Consider the following 18114-nt stretch of genomic DNA (forward strand, 5'->3'; position numbering starts at 1 on the left):
ATAGAGTCACCAACAATAACTAGTGGGACCAGCGCATTCTGCCTGATGTGCAGGAGTGAGCTCTGGCATTGAGTTGAGCTGCTGAGAGCTTGATGGGCCCTTCATATTTCTTTCTTCAAGCCCATCTACACTACAAATCAAGCTCTCATAGACGCCAATCAGAATGCTGATTTGGCATCTAATTCCTTGACACTATAGGTACCTAGCACACACACAAAGACATCCTCCTTGGCTAGATTATGTCCTGCTCCAAAAAGGTCTGCAAACATTTTGCATTTTACATATTTTTTGAGACTGTAATGCTTGGAGAATTGCCTCCTTCTTTTCTCCCTCCGAGCCACAGCACTCTCGCTAATCTGTACACGTTGCTTCGCAGCTCTAGTCTGGGTCATGATTTCCATTTAAATACAATTTAATTAAAAATGAAATTTAATAAGATTAATAAATTTTATTGATTAATTGATAATGCTATACTAAGCTAACAGATTCCTAATACAGTGCTACTTATTACACTATCTAGTTTTACGCTATCAGTTTATACCTGCCGACCGGGCTAGCCGGGTGGGTAAAGTGCCTGCCTGGCAACCCAAAGGTCGCAGGTTCGATTCCCGCCTCGGGCTTGGATCAGAGTACTTCAAAAACCTTGGGAGGTGCATTATGGCCACAGAAGCCTATGCGGCAACAATTACCAAAAAAAAAAAAAAAAAAAAAGTTTATACCTTATACTATCAGTTTATACCTTACAGTATCAGTTTGAGATATACATCATGCTATATCATATCGATCTAGTATACTACTACAATGGTGGGAAGTTCAACAATATTGGCACTAACACCGGTACGACTGGTGAGTCGTAACTTACAAAAATCACTAGTAAAATTTAAAAAATAAGCTAAATAAATGAACACTACTAAGCCTATAAATATCTTTGTAGAACGCAATGTAATGTGTTAATTAACAAAGAATGTGGTAAAAATATCAAAACTACTTATCCGTTTCCTGCAGCCAACAATCCACTGTCTGTTCTCCTCCGTGACCCCAGCACCCTCTCCAATTCCTTTACCAACAGTAATAACAATAATAATAGTAACTAGACACAACTAACTGCCAAATGCACTTGGTACCAGTACCAGTCACTTACCATTTTCCTCCTTTCTTTTCTTTCGCTGCACACAATCTACTCTTAGTTGTTGTTAACATTAGCAGAGGCATATTATGCAAGAAAGCAAGCTTAAATAGCATCAGCCAAAAAAAAAAAAAAAAAAAAAGAAAAAAGAAAAAAAAAAAACCCTTCCTATTTCACCCATCCATTAACTCCAAATGTTTGTGTAGTTTTGTCTTGAATTTATTTAAACAGATGGAAGTTTGTTCCAGAAATCAACCACCCACTGGCTAAAGGTAAATTTCCACACATCTATTCTGCAACTGTTTTTCCTTAATTTGAATTTATGTTCCCTCAGGTGACTAATCTGGGAAAGACAAAGAATCTCACCAGCATTGAACTTGCTCAAACCATTCAAGTCCTTCTGCACCTCAGTCATATCACCACACAGGTGCCTAGTCACCACACACTGCAATTTGCAGAACTTAAGTTTTTCTTTGTAAGAGCAACCCTTTGTTCCTTTCACCAGTATCATTACGCTTCTCTGTATTCATCAGTTCTACATCCTTTCTAAAATGGGGACTCCAGACCTGTATACAGTACTGAAGGTGTAGTCTAACCATTGCCTTATACATAGGGATAATCATCTCTTTATTCCTACTAGAAAAATTCATGTATATCATTGACAAGACACCATGACCTATTCTTCCAGACTGTGTGCACTGCTTAGAAAACTTTATAATTAACTGCACGATTACCCCCAGGTCTTTTTCATTCTCTTACACCCTGAGTAACACACAGTTGAAACATTACATTTTTGGATACTGTTACCCATATGCAGTACTTCACATTTGTTAATGTTAAACTTTGGTTGCCACTTCTCAGCCCATCTACCCAACGTTTCCAGATCCTGTTGCAGCAGCAGCATACTGTCATTACTATTATTAACAACCATGCCAACCTTTGTATCATCTACAAACTTTGACATTAAGTCTGATATTCTTTCATCAATATCATTGATAAATACAGAAAAAAGAACAATTGGCCGAAAATGAACCCCTTGGGGACTCCCTTAATAACATTAGTCCACGAAAAGAAGTGTCCATTGATTGCCACTCTCTGTCTTCTCCCACACAACAATCCCTTTATCCATAGCAGCATTTTGTCCTTAATGCCATACTGCTCCAATTTGTACTATAGTTTTCCATGTGCAACACTATCAAAAGTTTTCCTGAAATCCAAGTATATGATATCAAAATTATTTTTTGCATCCAGTTCATTTGTAACCACATCATAGTATCCAATCAAATTGGTCAGACAAGACTCCCCCTTAACAATCTCATGCTGTGTACGAACTATAGCTGCAGTTTTGTCCACTGGTTAAAGAATCAGAACCAGTCCTGATTCTTTAACCAGTGCCTCCATTACTTTTCCCTGAACAGAAGTTAAACTAACAGGTCTGTAATTACTTGTGTCACCCTTTGATCCCCATTTGTGAATTGGGGTTACATTTCACATCTCCAGTCCATGCGGGACCTCCCCTAAGTCTTTTGAAGCTCTCATAATTATGACTAAAGATTTGTTTACTTTCTTTGCTGCCTCCTTTAACATACCTGGGTAGATCCCAGGCACCTTCCTTATGTTTAGCTTCAACAATTTCTCCTCCACTTTGTTCTCATTTATTACAAAATCAAATAGCTACCTGCCAGAGTTTGATAAACTTCTGGCATTCCCCTCCCTCAATAACTCCTCATGTGAATGTAGGTGCAAAACACTCATTCAGTTTGTCAGCTACCTGAGCAGGGTCCTCAACAGTCGAACCATCGATATGAAGTGGAGCTATATGATTCTTCCCCTGCCTTCCTTCTAGAGTTTACATAAGTAAAGAAGTCTTTGCATCCTTCCCCAAAAATTTCTTGTATTCTGCCTTCACCTGCCTAACCTCCTTTGCAACTTGTTTACACACCAGCTGATATCTGCCATAGGCTTCTGTGTCACCTAATGATTTTTATCCATTCCATGCATTTTTCTTCTCTGCCATGATAAGAAAAATCCATTTAGGTCTAAACCTGGAACAGTATTTTTAGTTATGAAAAAAAGCCTAGTAGTTTCCAAAATTACTTCCTTGAATGCTTCTCATTTAGTTGGAAGATGATGTTAGTAACATCATCAGTTGGTCCCACTATGTAGAATTTAAAAACTGTCTCATCACTGTCCTAACACCTACTTCTACCTGTGCTTCCTGAGCTATAAGCTCATCCGCGCTTTATTCCTCTATCCTATCAATTTTAATCTTTTGATCCTTAATCATATCCTCCATATGATAAATCAAACATTGAGGATGTGTTACCACCCCTGCCCCGAAGAGGCATTGATATTGAAGGGATATTGACTATCTAGAGCTCAATTAAACTTTAACCTTCAAAGGCAAACTTCTATAAATTGTGATTCTTGTTCCAGCCAAATTAAAACTCTAAACATTTAAAATTGATCAATATATTTTTGCATTTTATACTTTTTACAACATTTTCTTTTATACAACTATAAACTCTAAAATCAATATAAAACCCTAAACAATAAAATTAATCAATATAGTTTTGTATTTTATATTTTATACTTTTTTTTTTTCAACATTTCCTTTTTATACAACTATAAACTATAAGATCAATAAATTCCAATTCCAACTAAATATCAATTAAAAAAAACCCACTATTTACATATATAAAAAATTTTACAATTGTCTAATCCTGTTTACTTCTCTAGCAAACTGAGCAAAAGCTTCATTCCATTCTCTATTCTTAAACAAGTCACTCCAGGTGTATGAGTCGGAGCCAATCTGCCTAATTAACATTTGTTATTTTGTTATTTGGTTTTTTTTTTTAGGAGCATTAGCAACTAAGGCCATATTGCTCCGAGATATGCGGTGGTCCTTCCCTGACCTTTCCGCATCCTCCGTATTTGGTGGTGATGGGCATGAACCCCGGTCTAATCAAGAAGTATGTGCTACGCACTGTTGCTCCTTCCCACCTGGCTATGGAGGCGCCTCTAATTAACATATTCCTTGGTATATCATATCTTATACACTGTCATAAAATATGCTCTGTATCCTCTACCATCCCACAAATACACATTGACTTTAACCTTCTACACCAAGATCTACCAGTCTTTTCTTTAACCCATGTCCAGTTATTAACATTGTTTGGAACATTCCTAGACCAGACCAAGATGAAATCTCTTTCATAGTTTTCACCCCAGGCAGAAAGGCAAAAGTAACACACCCCTTAGCAGAACTGTTCCATCTTTCCTGCCAAATACAATCTATATCTTGCTGCAACCTTTTCTTTTCTACTTTCAAATCATGTTTTCCATACTCTCTTCCCTCTTCTCTACAAGATTTTATTCCCATAAGTTATATTCTCTTATTATTCTTAATTGCATATTCCATTGTCCTTTTAAGTATAATCAGATCCACTGGTTCCTTTCCTGCAATAACTTGCAGAGCATTATTTGAAATGGTTCTGCAGGACTGCGTTACCGCCAGAAGGCAAATCTCTGCGCTAAAATAAGACTTCTTTTAACGTGGCTATTAGTCACTCTATGACCCCAAGTCCCACATGCATATGTCACAATCGGTAGAAATATACATTTATAGAGGAGGTCTAAGGACTTGCCTTTCACTCCCCATTTTACCCTTGTGACTTTCCTAATTTTTAAATAAATCATCCTCACTTTATCTCTTAATTTCTGCACGTGAGGCAAAAAGGACATCCTTTCATCCACATAAACTCCTAGGTATACTTGACCAAGGGGGCATATGCTATCATCGTACCAAATATTTTTGCAGTTGGCCTTCTTCTTTCACTGAGCTTCCCTTTGAGCAGAACCATGTGAGTTTTTTTCATTGATATCTCCATTTTATGGACCTCAGCCCATTTCTCCACTTGTCCCATAGCCCTCTTAATTCTCTCCTCCAATTCTTTTCTAGACTTTCCCACCACCATTATTAACAAATCATCAGCAAATGCTACCAGTTCACATCCTATTCACTCCTGAACCAGTAGCTCTTCCAATACAATATTCCAACTATAGGGACCTATGATTGAACCTTGTGGAGCACCTCTTGTTACTTCCTGAGTAACTTTCCCATATTTTGTTACAATTGTAACTTTCCTATCTTTAAAATAATCTTTTAAAATTCCATAGAACTGCCCAGTACACTTCATTTTTCTCATTCTTGCTAGAAAGCTCGGCCACCACATACGATCAAATGCCCCCTTAAAGTCAAGAAATATACCCAGGACATAATTTTCTGAAGTCTCTATACATATGACACCTTTTTAACCACAGCATCTTCTGTAGATCTGCCCCTCCGAAAGCCAAACTGCCTAGGGCTGCTTATTCCACTACTCTCATAATATCTCTCCAATCTATTCATTCATCAACACTCTTTCAAAAACCTTTGTGATAACTGGCAATAATGCCACTGGTCTATATGATCCAGGATCCGTCCTCTCTTTTTCTCTATTCTTTAATAATATTTTAATGTATGCCTCCTTCCAACAACTAGGAAGGATTTTCTCATTTAAGCACACATTATATAACTCTACCAATTCCTTTCCAAATTTCAAACCAAACTTCTTTATCACTTTGGGTAGCAACCCATCTCTGCCTGGTGCTTTCTTTGTCTTAACGTTCTCCAATACTATCTTCAATTCTTCCTCCATAATTAAACTTTCAATTTCCTGCTCCCCCACATATTCATCATTTAATTTCCTGATTTGTCTTTGTTCTCTACTATCCAAACTTATTTGATCTATAGGAAACAATGAGGAGAGCAAACCATGCATGGAGGACTCCCAGTCCCTCGTACTCTGATTTTATATTTTAATAGTACTACAAACTTGATCAACTTTCATTCTATCAAATAATAATTTGTATGATAATCCCATTACATTCTTATTCATTTCCTCTTTTACGTAGTTTTACCATGCTTCTCTCTTCTCTTTTTGAATTCTACCAACATATTCCCGTCTTATTTGTTGGTATTGCCTCTTTAAATCCTCCATTTGTTCACTTATTCCTCTTCTCCGTACCCTCTGGAAATTCCTCCTAGCCCTGTTCACTTTCCTCCTCATTTACACTAATATCCCATTCCACCAAGGAACAACCCTTTTTAATTTTGTGCTCCTCCTCATAGACCTGCAGCAACTTTCATATATAATACTAACTATTTTCTCAGCCCTTTCTCCAGCCAGGCTGCTATCTATTTCTTGTCTATTATCTCTAAGTCTTTTTGTAATCTTTTCTTCAAAACGCTGCCAGTTCGCAGAACTTGCTGCAAACCTCTTTTCAAACCCTGCATTACATTCTACCCTCTCGTCTCTTATCTCGAAACTGATACATCTATGATTGCTGGTAGTCTAGTCCTCCCTCCAACACCATATCTTATTCCACAAGGCTTCTGTAGTTAATGTTAAATCTATATTAGATTCTCCTTGTATAGTACTGAAGGTAGAGGGCTGGCCCAGCTCATTTACAATATTAAGGCTCTGACTTATCAACATTTCCTCTAATTGATTTCCTCTATTATCAGTCTTACGACTTCCCCAAATTGTTGAACTTGCATTTGAATCAATACCAATTACAATTTTCTTTCCTTGTAATACATCTACCGCTTTTTCAATATAGTTTAAATAAGGCTGCAGCTCATCACGGAACTGGCAGTACACACTTACCATATATACGCTACCAATCTCACTCAAGATCTCAGCACAGACTCCATGAGGTAAACACAACTCATCAATTTGTGTTACCACAATGACAGCAGCCTGCCGGTTTACTTCGGACTGCACAATTTTATCAGTTATTTTATAACCTTTAACAAGGTTCTCAACCACGTATGGCTCCTGAAGAAGGAGGACATCATAGTCTTTTTCGTCCATCCGATGACTCAACTGCAATGCAACATTATAGGATCTTTGCCCATTCACTTGCAGTACCTTTAGCTTTTTCATTTCTATTTCTCTCCTATCCATAATCTAATCTAGTCCTATATTTTTCATAATACTTGCATTCCTTGCTTCTAATTGGATGTCAAAAATCCCTATTTTTCTCTTACAATTAATACATATAGCACTTTCATTTTTCTTTTTACAATCTTTAAAAACTTGTCCCTCTTCTCCACAATGTCCACACGTGGTCTTTCCCTTACACTGATAAGCCACATGGATATAAGATAAACATTTAAAACATTTTGGAATGAGGACAATATCCTTCACCCTAAATGAGGTCCACTGGCAATAGACTCTTCCTTTATTTATTAATCACTTCCAAAATCCAATTACTTCCTTCCTTACTTGAAGAAAGAGACCTCACAATTGCTTCCTTTTTAACCCTTTCCAAACTATATCCATGATCAAACAAATTTCTATCCCAAAGTTCTTGCATAAACTGTTCCTTCTGTATATCCTTATTCACATCATATACTATTACCTTTAATCCAGGTTTCTTTGGAACTTTGACTTTAAGACCAGGCACTTCCAACCTCTTATTATTCTGTAATTCACATAGATCACTCATAGAATCAACTTCAACCAATATTCCTCTTTCTCTAATCTTTCTTGTTCTCTTTACTTTAACTTTCTTCATTAAAGGTCTTATATCCTCATTCACCACTGCTTCAACTTGTTCACTCCTAGTATATTTATCTGTATTCACCTTAATGAAGGCCACTATAGTTTCACCTCCCTTTTTAACTTCCTTCACTTTTTCTCTTCCCTTCTCTAATACAGAAGCATAACTTTCAAATTATTGTTATTGATCCTGAATTAACTGTCTACAGTCTCTAGATACCATTACTCGATTTTCCACAAACAATCTAATTGCTCTATCTTCCAACGTGTCCCACATTGAAAGAATCCTGTTTATGGCAGCTCTAGTTACTTTATTTGCATCACAAAATAGAAATTTTTGGAGCCTAGTCCATACTTATCTTATTTCCAAAAACTCCTCCCAAATATCTTTTCCTATACCCACATCTTCACTATCTTCATCTTCTACTCTTATCCTTTTCTGTGCCCTTCTTTCCTTATTCTCTTCTCCACCTTCCCCTTTTTCTTCACTTTCTATTCTCTCTAAACTACAACTGCCATCTTTAACTGTTCTTGAAACCTCATCTCCTCCAACTCTTCATCGTCCATCTCCAGCAGATCCTCCTCACTCCTTCTATGAGCCATAATAACTCAAACAATAAGATTTTAATACTAAGCAATCAAACTTAGCAATCTAAATATTTAACTAGCTGGATTCACTCCAGGACCAGAAATGCTCCTGTCCCAAAAAACAAACACTGATTTCACTGATTTATGAAAGCAAAAACCCTTTCCTTTACCCCCGATGTAGTTACATTAGCATTAGTAAAGGCATATGATGCAAGAAAGCAAGCTTATACAGCATCAGCCAAAAAAAAAAAACCTTCTCATTTCACCCATCCACTTGCTGCAAATGTTTGTCTAGTTCTGCCTTCAATCTATTTAACCTATCAACTTCTATAATGACAGATGGAAGTATGTTCCAAACTTTTGCACATCAATCCTACAACTGTCTTTCCTCAATTTGAATTTATGCTCTCTCAAGTGATTATTCTGAGCAAGAGGAAGAATCCCATCACCATTGAGCATGAACAAACCATTCAAGGCCTTAAAAACGTCAATCAGGTCACCTTACAGGTGCCTAGTCTCCAGACACTGTAATTTTCAAAATTTAGGCCCTTTCTTCTTAAGAGCAACCCTTTGTTCTATTCGCTGATCATGTTGCCCTTCTCTGTACGTGTTTCGGCAGCGCTACATCCTTCTTAAAATTAGGTTCCATTCATTAGTCATATTGCCTTTCTCTGTACTCGTTCCAACAGCTGTACATCCTTCTTAAAATTAGGCATCCAGCCCTGTATACAGTATTCAAGGTCTGGCCTGACCATTGCCTTATACAAGGGATAATCACCTCCTTATTCCTGCTAGGAGAATTCCAGTATATCATTGGCAAGACACCATGAGCTACTCTTGCAGACCGCTGCACTGCTGAGAAAATTTCATATCTGACTGCACAGTTACCCCCAGGTCCTTTTCGTTCTCTGACACTGTCAGTGTAGTACCACACAGTTGATATGTTACTCTAGGGTTACTGCTTCCCCTATGCAGTACTTTACATTTGCCAGTGCTAAACTTCAGTTTCCACCTCTCTGCCCTTCTGCTCAACTTTTCTAGATCATCTTGTAGTAGCTTACTGTCATTAGTGTCATTAACAACCCTGCCAACCTTCGTATCATTTGCAAACTTAGACAGGATAGAAAGGGGGAAGAGTCATGCTGTTAGTTAAGAAACATATTAAATCTAAGGACGTCCATCCAGCAGATATGGGTGGACAGTGCTTTGAGTCAATTTGGTGTGACATAAAGACCGGGAAAGCAAAGTTGAGAGTAGGAGTGTGTTATAGGCCTAAATCACAGACCAGGTGATTGTGAAGATTATGACAAAAAGCATCTACATGCAAATGGAATGGGCAAGTAAGCGTGAATGCCTTATTATGGGTGATTTCAATTTGCCTCTAATTGATTGGAGTAAATGGGAAGGAAACTCGACATGGGGAACAAAATTTTTAAATCAACTAGATGACTGTTATTTGTATCAACATGTCAGGGAAAGTACTAGAGAAAAGAATATCCTAGACCTCATCATCACACATGAATCAGATGACATAACAGGGCTGACAGTAGAGGAACCAGTAGCAGGAAGTGATCACGGAGTTCTACGGTGGATGATGACGAGAGAGGTAGCAGAAGTAAAAGGCAAAGGAATGGGTTTTAATTTCAGAAAAGGAAATTGCGATGCCTTAAGGTACTACATGGCCTCTATTAACTGGGTAGATATCGCGCAGAGAATGAATACAATTGAACTGTGGTACGCTTTTAAAACATTAATCATAGATGCCTTGAATGCGTATATACCATTAAAAAAATACTCCACGAGAAGGGTTCCAAGTTGGATGAATAGTGAAGTTGCGCATTACTTGAGCAGAAAAAGGTGGCATGGAAAGGTTACAGAGCAATAAAAAGTACTGAAGCCTATAACAGCTACAAGGTGATGTGTAATAGAGCCACAGAAATGGTTCGACAGGCAAAGGCAGTTAATGAGAAATCACTAGCAAACAGAGCAAAGGGGGGGGGGATAAAGAATTCTTCACATATATAAATGCCAAGAAGAGCAGGACAAACCAGATCGGACCTTTACGTAAGGGAAAGGGGACAGTAATAAATACACCAGCTGCCGTTGCAGATGAACTCAACAGTTATTTTGCATCGATATTTACAAATGAAAAGCCTTTTGTGGCAATGGGAAATTGTGGGAGCGAAGTTAAAAAATATGTAATTAATGATATTGAAATTTCGCAAGATTACTTAATGAAAAAACCTTCGAGCCTACAGACCAGTAAGGCTCCTGGAGTTGATGGAATATACCCTATAATTTTAAGAGAGGCGGCAAGCAAGTGCATTGAACCATTGAGGCTAATTATGCGAGCATCACTAGACTCGGGGAGATTCCCTTGGATTGGAAAAGTGCAAATGTATCTCCCATACATAAGGGTGGCTCTAAAAGTGAAGTTGGAAATTATCGACCTGTCAGTCTGACTTCAGTAGTAGGGAAAATCATGGAGGTAATGATCAAGGGTGGAATTTAGGATCATTTGGATCGAATTGAAATTCTCAAGGATACTCAGCATGGTTTTGTAAAGGGAAAATCATGTTTAACAAATCTGGTTCGCTATTTCGAAAGGGTCACTCACGAGCTGGATTTAGGGAATAATTTCGACATTGTTTATTTAGATTTCAGCAAAGCTTTTGACTCAGTCCCACATGAGCGGTTGCTTTATAAGCTGGAACAGGTTGGAATCACTGGGAAAATCCTTAGATGGATAGAAGGATGGCTTCAGGGCAGGAGGCAGAGGGTTGTGATAAATGGCTATTCCTCAGATTTGGTTGATGTAAGAAGTGGGGTTCCCCAAGGATCAGTATTAGGACCACTGTTGTTTTTAATTTTCATAAACGACATTGATGAAGGGATAGAGGGCGTGATGTCTAAATTTGTAGATGATGTTAAAATTGGTAGAGTAGTTAATGATCGCTGTCAAGCTGAGCTTCTTCAGAGAGACCTAGATAGACTTCAAGAATGGTCAGAAAAATGGCAGCTGTGCTTTAATCCAACAAAGTGTAAGGTATTACACCTGGGAAACAGTAATCCCAAAAAAACTTATTCACTTGGTGAGTTCAACTAAACCCAGTACTGGAGGAAAGGGACTTGGGTGTTACGATACGGTCAGACATGAAATTCTCTGAGCATTGTAAACAGGTTGCAAGGAAGGCCCATGGTGTCCTATCGATGATCTATCGAACTTTTGCAAGTAGAGATAGGGACGTGATAATCCCATTATATAAGGCTTACGTTAGACCACACTTGGAATACTGTGTTCAGGTATGGAGACCGCACCTAAAGAAAGACATCGAGCTTCTTGAAAGGGTGCAAAGAAGGGTAATTCGCCTGGTGAGATCGGCAAAAGGGTGTCCTTATGAAGAAAGATTTCGAATATGTGGGTTGCAGAGTTTGGAAACTAGACACCTTAGAGGAGATTTGATTGAGGTGTTTAAGGCTCTGAAAGGCATCAGTAAAATGAATGAGGACAAAATTTTCAAGATTATAAATGATGCTAGAACTAGGGGACATAAATTCAAGTTACGGGGGGAAATGTTTAGATTGGACTGCAGGAAGTTTTATTTTAGCCAGCGAGTTATAAATTACTGGAATAAGTTGCCTTCATGGGTGGTAGAGGCTGACAGTTTGGGGAAATTCAAAGGTCATCTGGATAGTACTTTCGGGTAAGGGAAGCGCATAGGATGATAGGTTTAATTTCCTTTTTATTTATATTTTATTTTATTTATATATATATTTTTTTATTTATTATTTATTATTATTTAGTTATTTATTTTTTGTTTTTATCATTGTTTTGTTCGGATTATTTTATTTTTTATTTTTTTTGGCTGGTGCAGCATAAGCCATAGGCTTTCTTGCACCATGCGGCCGTTACTAATACTAATACTAATACTAACTCTGATGAGTACAATGAACAACTATACAGAGAATTACAATGGGCCAGAAAATTGGAATGTCTTGTAATGGGATTTTAACTTTCCAGATATTGACTGGAACTTGTGGTTTGGTCACTCGCACACTAGCAAGGCTTCTGTAGATTTATTGGATAATTGTTTTCTATGGCTGCATGTTCGAGTGGCAACCAGAGGGAGTAATACCCTTGATCTGATTATCAGCAGTGATTCTTCATGTATTAAGAATCTGCAGATATAGGAACCACTACATGGAAGTGATCGCAGTGTACTGATGTGGGATTTACTTAAAGATGTAACTACCATCGCTCCCTCCATTGTAGCAATTTGCTCTTAATGCCATACTGCTCCAATCTGTTCAGTAGTCTTCCATGTGCAACAGTATCAAAAGCTTTCCTGAAATCAAAGTATATGATATGAAAATTATTTTTTGCATCCAGTTCCTTTGTGACAACATCATAGTATCCAATCAAAGTATCCATCATAGTAATGTGAAGAATGGTGTTTCTTCATCTCACAATGTCCTTTAAAGTTGGGAGTGATTGTAGACAACTGAATTCTCCTGCCAGGTAGGACATCCACTCTGTAATGATATTTACATTTTGTTAAAAAAAAAAAAAAAATATATATATATATATATAAGTAAAATTCAAAGTAGTCATTACAGAAATTATCCATGGATCCCGTGGGAACTGTTTGCAGATCCCTTGGGATCTGCAGAGCATAGTTTAGGAACCACTGGGATAAACAATTATTTTAGAAAATGGAACATATATATATATATATATAAATTAAGAAAGTACTGTGACAAATTAATTCTATAATTTGGGTTATATTTGATTCCCTCCTTAACATCAGTGCCTGGATAGGTACTGATGTTAGGAGGGAATCAAATCAAATCAATAATTTATTTATTTATTTTTCCTTTTATTAGTTAGTGCTTCAGCAAAAGCTTCAGGCTTCCTTGCACAATTTGTCTATTATTAATACAAATGCTAATACTGATACTCTTTCTTCTTTTTGAAAACTAACAATATCATGCTTTTTACTCTTCTTTATTATCTCTTATAGTAATCCTTTCTTGTTGCTTATAATAGTGCCTCTTAGGTGTATATTTAGTTTATGAAGTTCTTCTGCTAGTTGGATAGCAAAAATTTAAACTTCCATCTGGTTTTATTTTTTTTCTTGTCTCTCTCTCTCTCTCTCTTGCTGTAAGGAAGCAAGCTTTTAAGTGTCCTTCCTTGCATAATTTGTCACTACTAATACTGTTCTAAGAGTGCCATTTTCCCAATAATTGAAATTAAATAAATAAACAGGCCTACATGCGAGCTCTGGGCAGAGGCCATGGCATATATTATGTTTTTGAATTTTGTTCTTTCATTACGTTCCTTTTTTGTATTGAGATCATATAAGGACAGCCATTGACCTTTGGGTGAATAAGAGTCTTTGACTGAAATACCATCCTCATAGAGTTCACAAATACTGGTGTGAAGGAAGTGTATGTGGCTTCCCTGTCTTTATTTAATTTCATTTATTGTGCACATGTCGCCTTTCCTTTGGTGGATGTGAGCATGCTGCTAGGGTAGAGAGTTGGGGTGGGGAGGGTTGCTTTGTTTCTTTCTTATTTTTATAAATTCATTTTATTTTGAATATTAAAATATCTTTGTGGTACTCAGGTAGCAGAACTGCACCTTTCCAAGTATAATTAATTGTAGCATTAATTTACTGCATTAGTTTTGTGGTATATTAGTGTTCCTTTTTTTCTGCAATAGCCCTGGAGACAGATGCACAATTAAATTGCAGAATTGCAAAATAAAAATATCACTAAGAAAAATATGTAATCTCCATGCAATATCTATTGATCTTTCAGGTTTTGATATCGTTGCTACAAGCTGCTCCAACATTGTTCTGCAAATAAACAGCACTGAAATGTAAATTTCTCTAAAGTGAAATACTTTACATTACAAAAAATTAGCTCCACATTTTAGTATAATTTTTGTTTCTATTGACAGCATATGCTATTATTTATACACAGTAATTTATTTCTTCTGTAATATAATAAATTAATGAAATGCCCAAAAAAACCAATTGAACTGCTTATTATTTATTATAATTACAATTATTATTTAACAGTTAATGAATTATTAAATATTAAATAATATACTGTCTTATGATATTTAGGCAGTATGCAAAGTGGGGCAAAGGTAAAGGTGATCCTGACTGGGGTGGATTGAAACCAACTGAACCTGAACGACGACCTTCTGTTGACACTAAGGTAAAATTTATTTTATCAGGATATGTATATTTGAGAATAACTATTATTATGTATATTCCCCATTATTTCAAGCATAATTTATATGATGTTTACATATTTGAATTATGCATAATATTTGTGCTCGACAATTTTAATGTATAAAATTTAATGTTCTCCATTCGTAGAAAAAGAAAAAATATTCTGCTCTATATATATATATATATATATATATATATATATATATATATATATATATATGAATTGAAAATATAAAAATGTATTCATTTCAGAAATCCTAGTGCAGCTTTGATTTTGTTAGATGAACAAACATGGTGTCAAATTTGTTAACCTCCTGCTGAAATTTTTCAGATTAATACAATTTTTGGGAAAAGTTCAAAATTGCATGGGTATATGATATAGTAATGTTTGTCATTTACACAGTATCTGAAAATGATATGGAAAAGCTGTGTAAAATTCTGGGAACTCAAGATACTGTAGCTATAGGAGTGATAGGTGTATATAGTTAAAAGGGTTGTTTGCTGTTCATTAAGTTTTACTAAGTTATGTTGTGGTGCTTATGTTGTTATGCATTATAACAACAGTGTATTTCTAAGTTTTAAATTATAGAAGTCCTGTTTATTAATCATTATTATTATAATTATTATTACCCATTACCTAATTTTATTCATAATTGATCCCTTAATTATGAACTGAACCAATAAAAAAAAAGCTGGCAGGCTTTCAAAATTGATAAAGAAAAAGAGAAAAAAAAAGAAGGAAATGAGTTACTTAAACAATTGTGTTATTTAACTCAAATTTCACCATTGTCAATTAATGGACTTCAAATGATGAACTTCTCATTCTTTTACAGATATCATGGTTGTTTTGTGAATTCTTTTAGCTATTCTAAATTTGGAAATTCCTTTAATTATTTTAACTGTTTGACTGTTGGAGAACATTCTTTTTTAAATTAAAATTTATAAAAAATTATTTTAGATCTACAGTGTCTCAGAATAGGTTATTAAATTTAGCAGTAATGTTTACAGCAATTGAAATATGAAATGACCTTGGCTTGCATATTTCAGTTTTGTAATTGACTTGCAAAGAATTATTAGAATGTTTCTATTAGTTAAAGTCAGAAAAAGGAGCCTTCTTTAAATTGAGTTAAATAATATCACATTATAAATTTGATTTACTTTTATTTTTCTATCCAAATACAAAATTTAATAATTTTTCTCAAATAGATATTTACAGTATACCCAGTATAAAATAAAATATAAGTACAAATTCAGTAGCTTTCGGAACACGTGTCCCTTTATCAACTGACAAATTTGAATACATTACAAGCAAAGTGTGGCACGTTACTCATGCGTCATTGTTGTAGCACGGACGTGTGCTGCCTTACGCCAGTGATCATCCATCAATAAAACGGTTGTCTCTAGGATGGGATGTATACGCATGCCTTTCTGGCGATTTAATGCCTTAGGGTTGTTTATTATGTTTAGTGACTCTAGCCATAGGCGGTGGCGAAAGTGTCGCGCGTGGTCCACTATCTCAAAGTCGCGCTTGGGGTCAAGATCGTGGTTGGTAGCCCAAAAATGTTCTGCAAGCGCTGACTGGTCAGTTTCGGCGAGCCGGATTGCTCTGTCGTGTTCTGTGAGGCGATCCTGGAGACGTCTCGATGTCTCACCTACGTAGCAACTGTTACAGGCCCTACAGGTGATACGGTACACTACATTGCTGCGTAAGACAGGTGTGACAGGGGTCTTCACACTGGAGACAAGTGAACGTAGGTTCCTACCTGGTAATTGCACACATTTGATGTTGTAACTTCTCAGGATCTTCGAGATACGTCCTGACACTCCTGGATAGTACGGAATGTAGGCGGATGATATGCCGACTTGCTTCGGAGGTCTTGGGTTGGAAGTAAGTTCTTATGCCTGTAACAAGCATCTGTTTAGTACATGGGATGGATAACCGCATCTGGCTAGGTCCGCCTTCACCCGGGAGATCTCGTTACGTCTAATTGTGTCGGTGCTGGAATGGCTCCAGGCCCTGGAGAACAGGGTGCGGGCAGTGCTATTGAGATGGCTTGGAGCGTGGCCGGACCCGTAGTTGGTGAATTGACCGCACCACACGGGTTTGCGGTATACTGAGGTCTCTAGATGTGGGCCTACGCGATGCACTAGCACGTCCAGAAACGGGAGCGAACCGTCCACCTCTGATTCTACGGTAAACTTGATGAAATTGGATAGAGAGTTGAGGTATTCTAGTAGTACCGTTTCAGAACCACGTGGTATTATGGTAAAAATATCGTCGACGTATCTACACCACGTTGTAATAGGTGTAGGTGGGTTCTGGTGTATCTGCTTCTCCAGATCTTCCATGGCGATGTCAGCTACTACGGAACTGACAGGGGCACCCATAGCAGTGCCATGTACTTGTTTGTAGAGTGAGTCTTCAAAGGTGAAGATGCTACTAGAGAGGCATAGGTTGAGGGCGGTACAGATGTCATCAGTGGATAGTGACGTCCTGGATTGGAAGCTTAAGTCGCTCTCAAGGAGCCTTCTGGCGCAGTGCACGGCCTGTTGGACGGGAATCGAGGTTATTCACCTCGCAGTGCACGGCCTGTTGGACGGGAATCGAGGTTATTCACCTCGATTCCCGTCCAACAGGCCGTGCACTGCGCCAGAAGGCTCCTTGAGAGCGACTTAAGCTTCCAATCCAGGACGTCACTATCCACTGATGACATCTGTACCGCCCTCAACCTATGCCTCTCTAGTAGCATCTTCACCTTTGAAGACTCACTCTACAAACAAGTACATGGCACTGCTATGGGTGCCCCTGTCAGTCCCGTAGTAGCTGACATCGCCATGGAAGATCTGGAGAAGCAGATACACCAGAACCCACCTACACCTATTACAACGTGGTGTAGATACGTCGACGATATTTTTACCATAATACCACGTGGTTCTGAAACGGTACTACTAGAATACCTCAACTCTCTATCCAATTTCATCAAGTTTACCGTAGAATCAGAGGTGGACGGTTCGCTCCCGTTTCTGGACGTGCTAGTGCATCGCGTAGGCCCACATCTAGAGACCTCAGTATACCGCAAACCCGTGTGGTGCGGTCAATTCACCAACTCCGGGTCCGGCCACGCTCCAAGCCATCTCAATAGCACTGCCCGCACCCTGTTCTCCAGGGCCTGGAGCCATTCCAGCACCGACACAATTAGACGTAACGAGATCTCCCGGGTGAAGGCGGACCTAGCCAGATGCGGTTATCCATCCCATGTACTAAACAGATGCTTGTTACAGGCACAAGAACTTACTTCCAACCCAAGACCTCCGAAGCAAGTCGGCATATCATCCGCCTACATTCCGTACTATCCAGGAGTGTCAGGACGTATCTCGAAGATCCTGAGAAGTTACAACATCAAATGTGTGCAATTACCAGGTAGGAACCTACGTTCACTTGTCTCCAGTGTGAAGACCCCTGTCACACCTGTCTTACGCAGCAATGTAGTGTAACGTATCACCTGTAGGGCCTGTAACAGTTGCTACGTAGGTGAGACATCGAGACGTC

General features: G+C 37.8%; 1 protein-coding gene across 2 annotated transcripts in view; it reads left to right on the forward strand.

The window, feature by feature from the left end:
• Positions 1-18114, forward strand: part of LOC150079033 (twitchin-like) — a 2795346-nt gene that overhangs the window by 667067 nt on the left and 2110165 nt on the right. For both annotated transcript variants that reach the window (XM_090382361.1, XM_090382360.1), the window contains one exon: positions 14454-14547. In XM_090382361.1, coding sequence (XP_090238487.1) covers positions 14454-14547 — 94 coding nt within the window. The remainder of the gene's footprint in view (positions 1-14453; positions 14548-18114) is intronic.

This window comes from Mastigoproctus giganteus, chromosome 10, assembly GCF_048544385.1.
Source record: "Mastigoproctus giganteus isolate SK-2022 chromosome 10, ASM4854438v1, whole genome shotgun sequence".
Taxonomy (NCBI): domain Eukaryota; kingdom Metazoa; phylum Arthropoda; class Arachnida; order Uropygi; family Thelyphonidae; genus Mastigoproctus; species Mastigoproctus giganteus.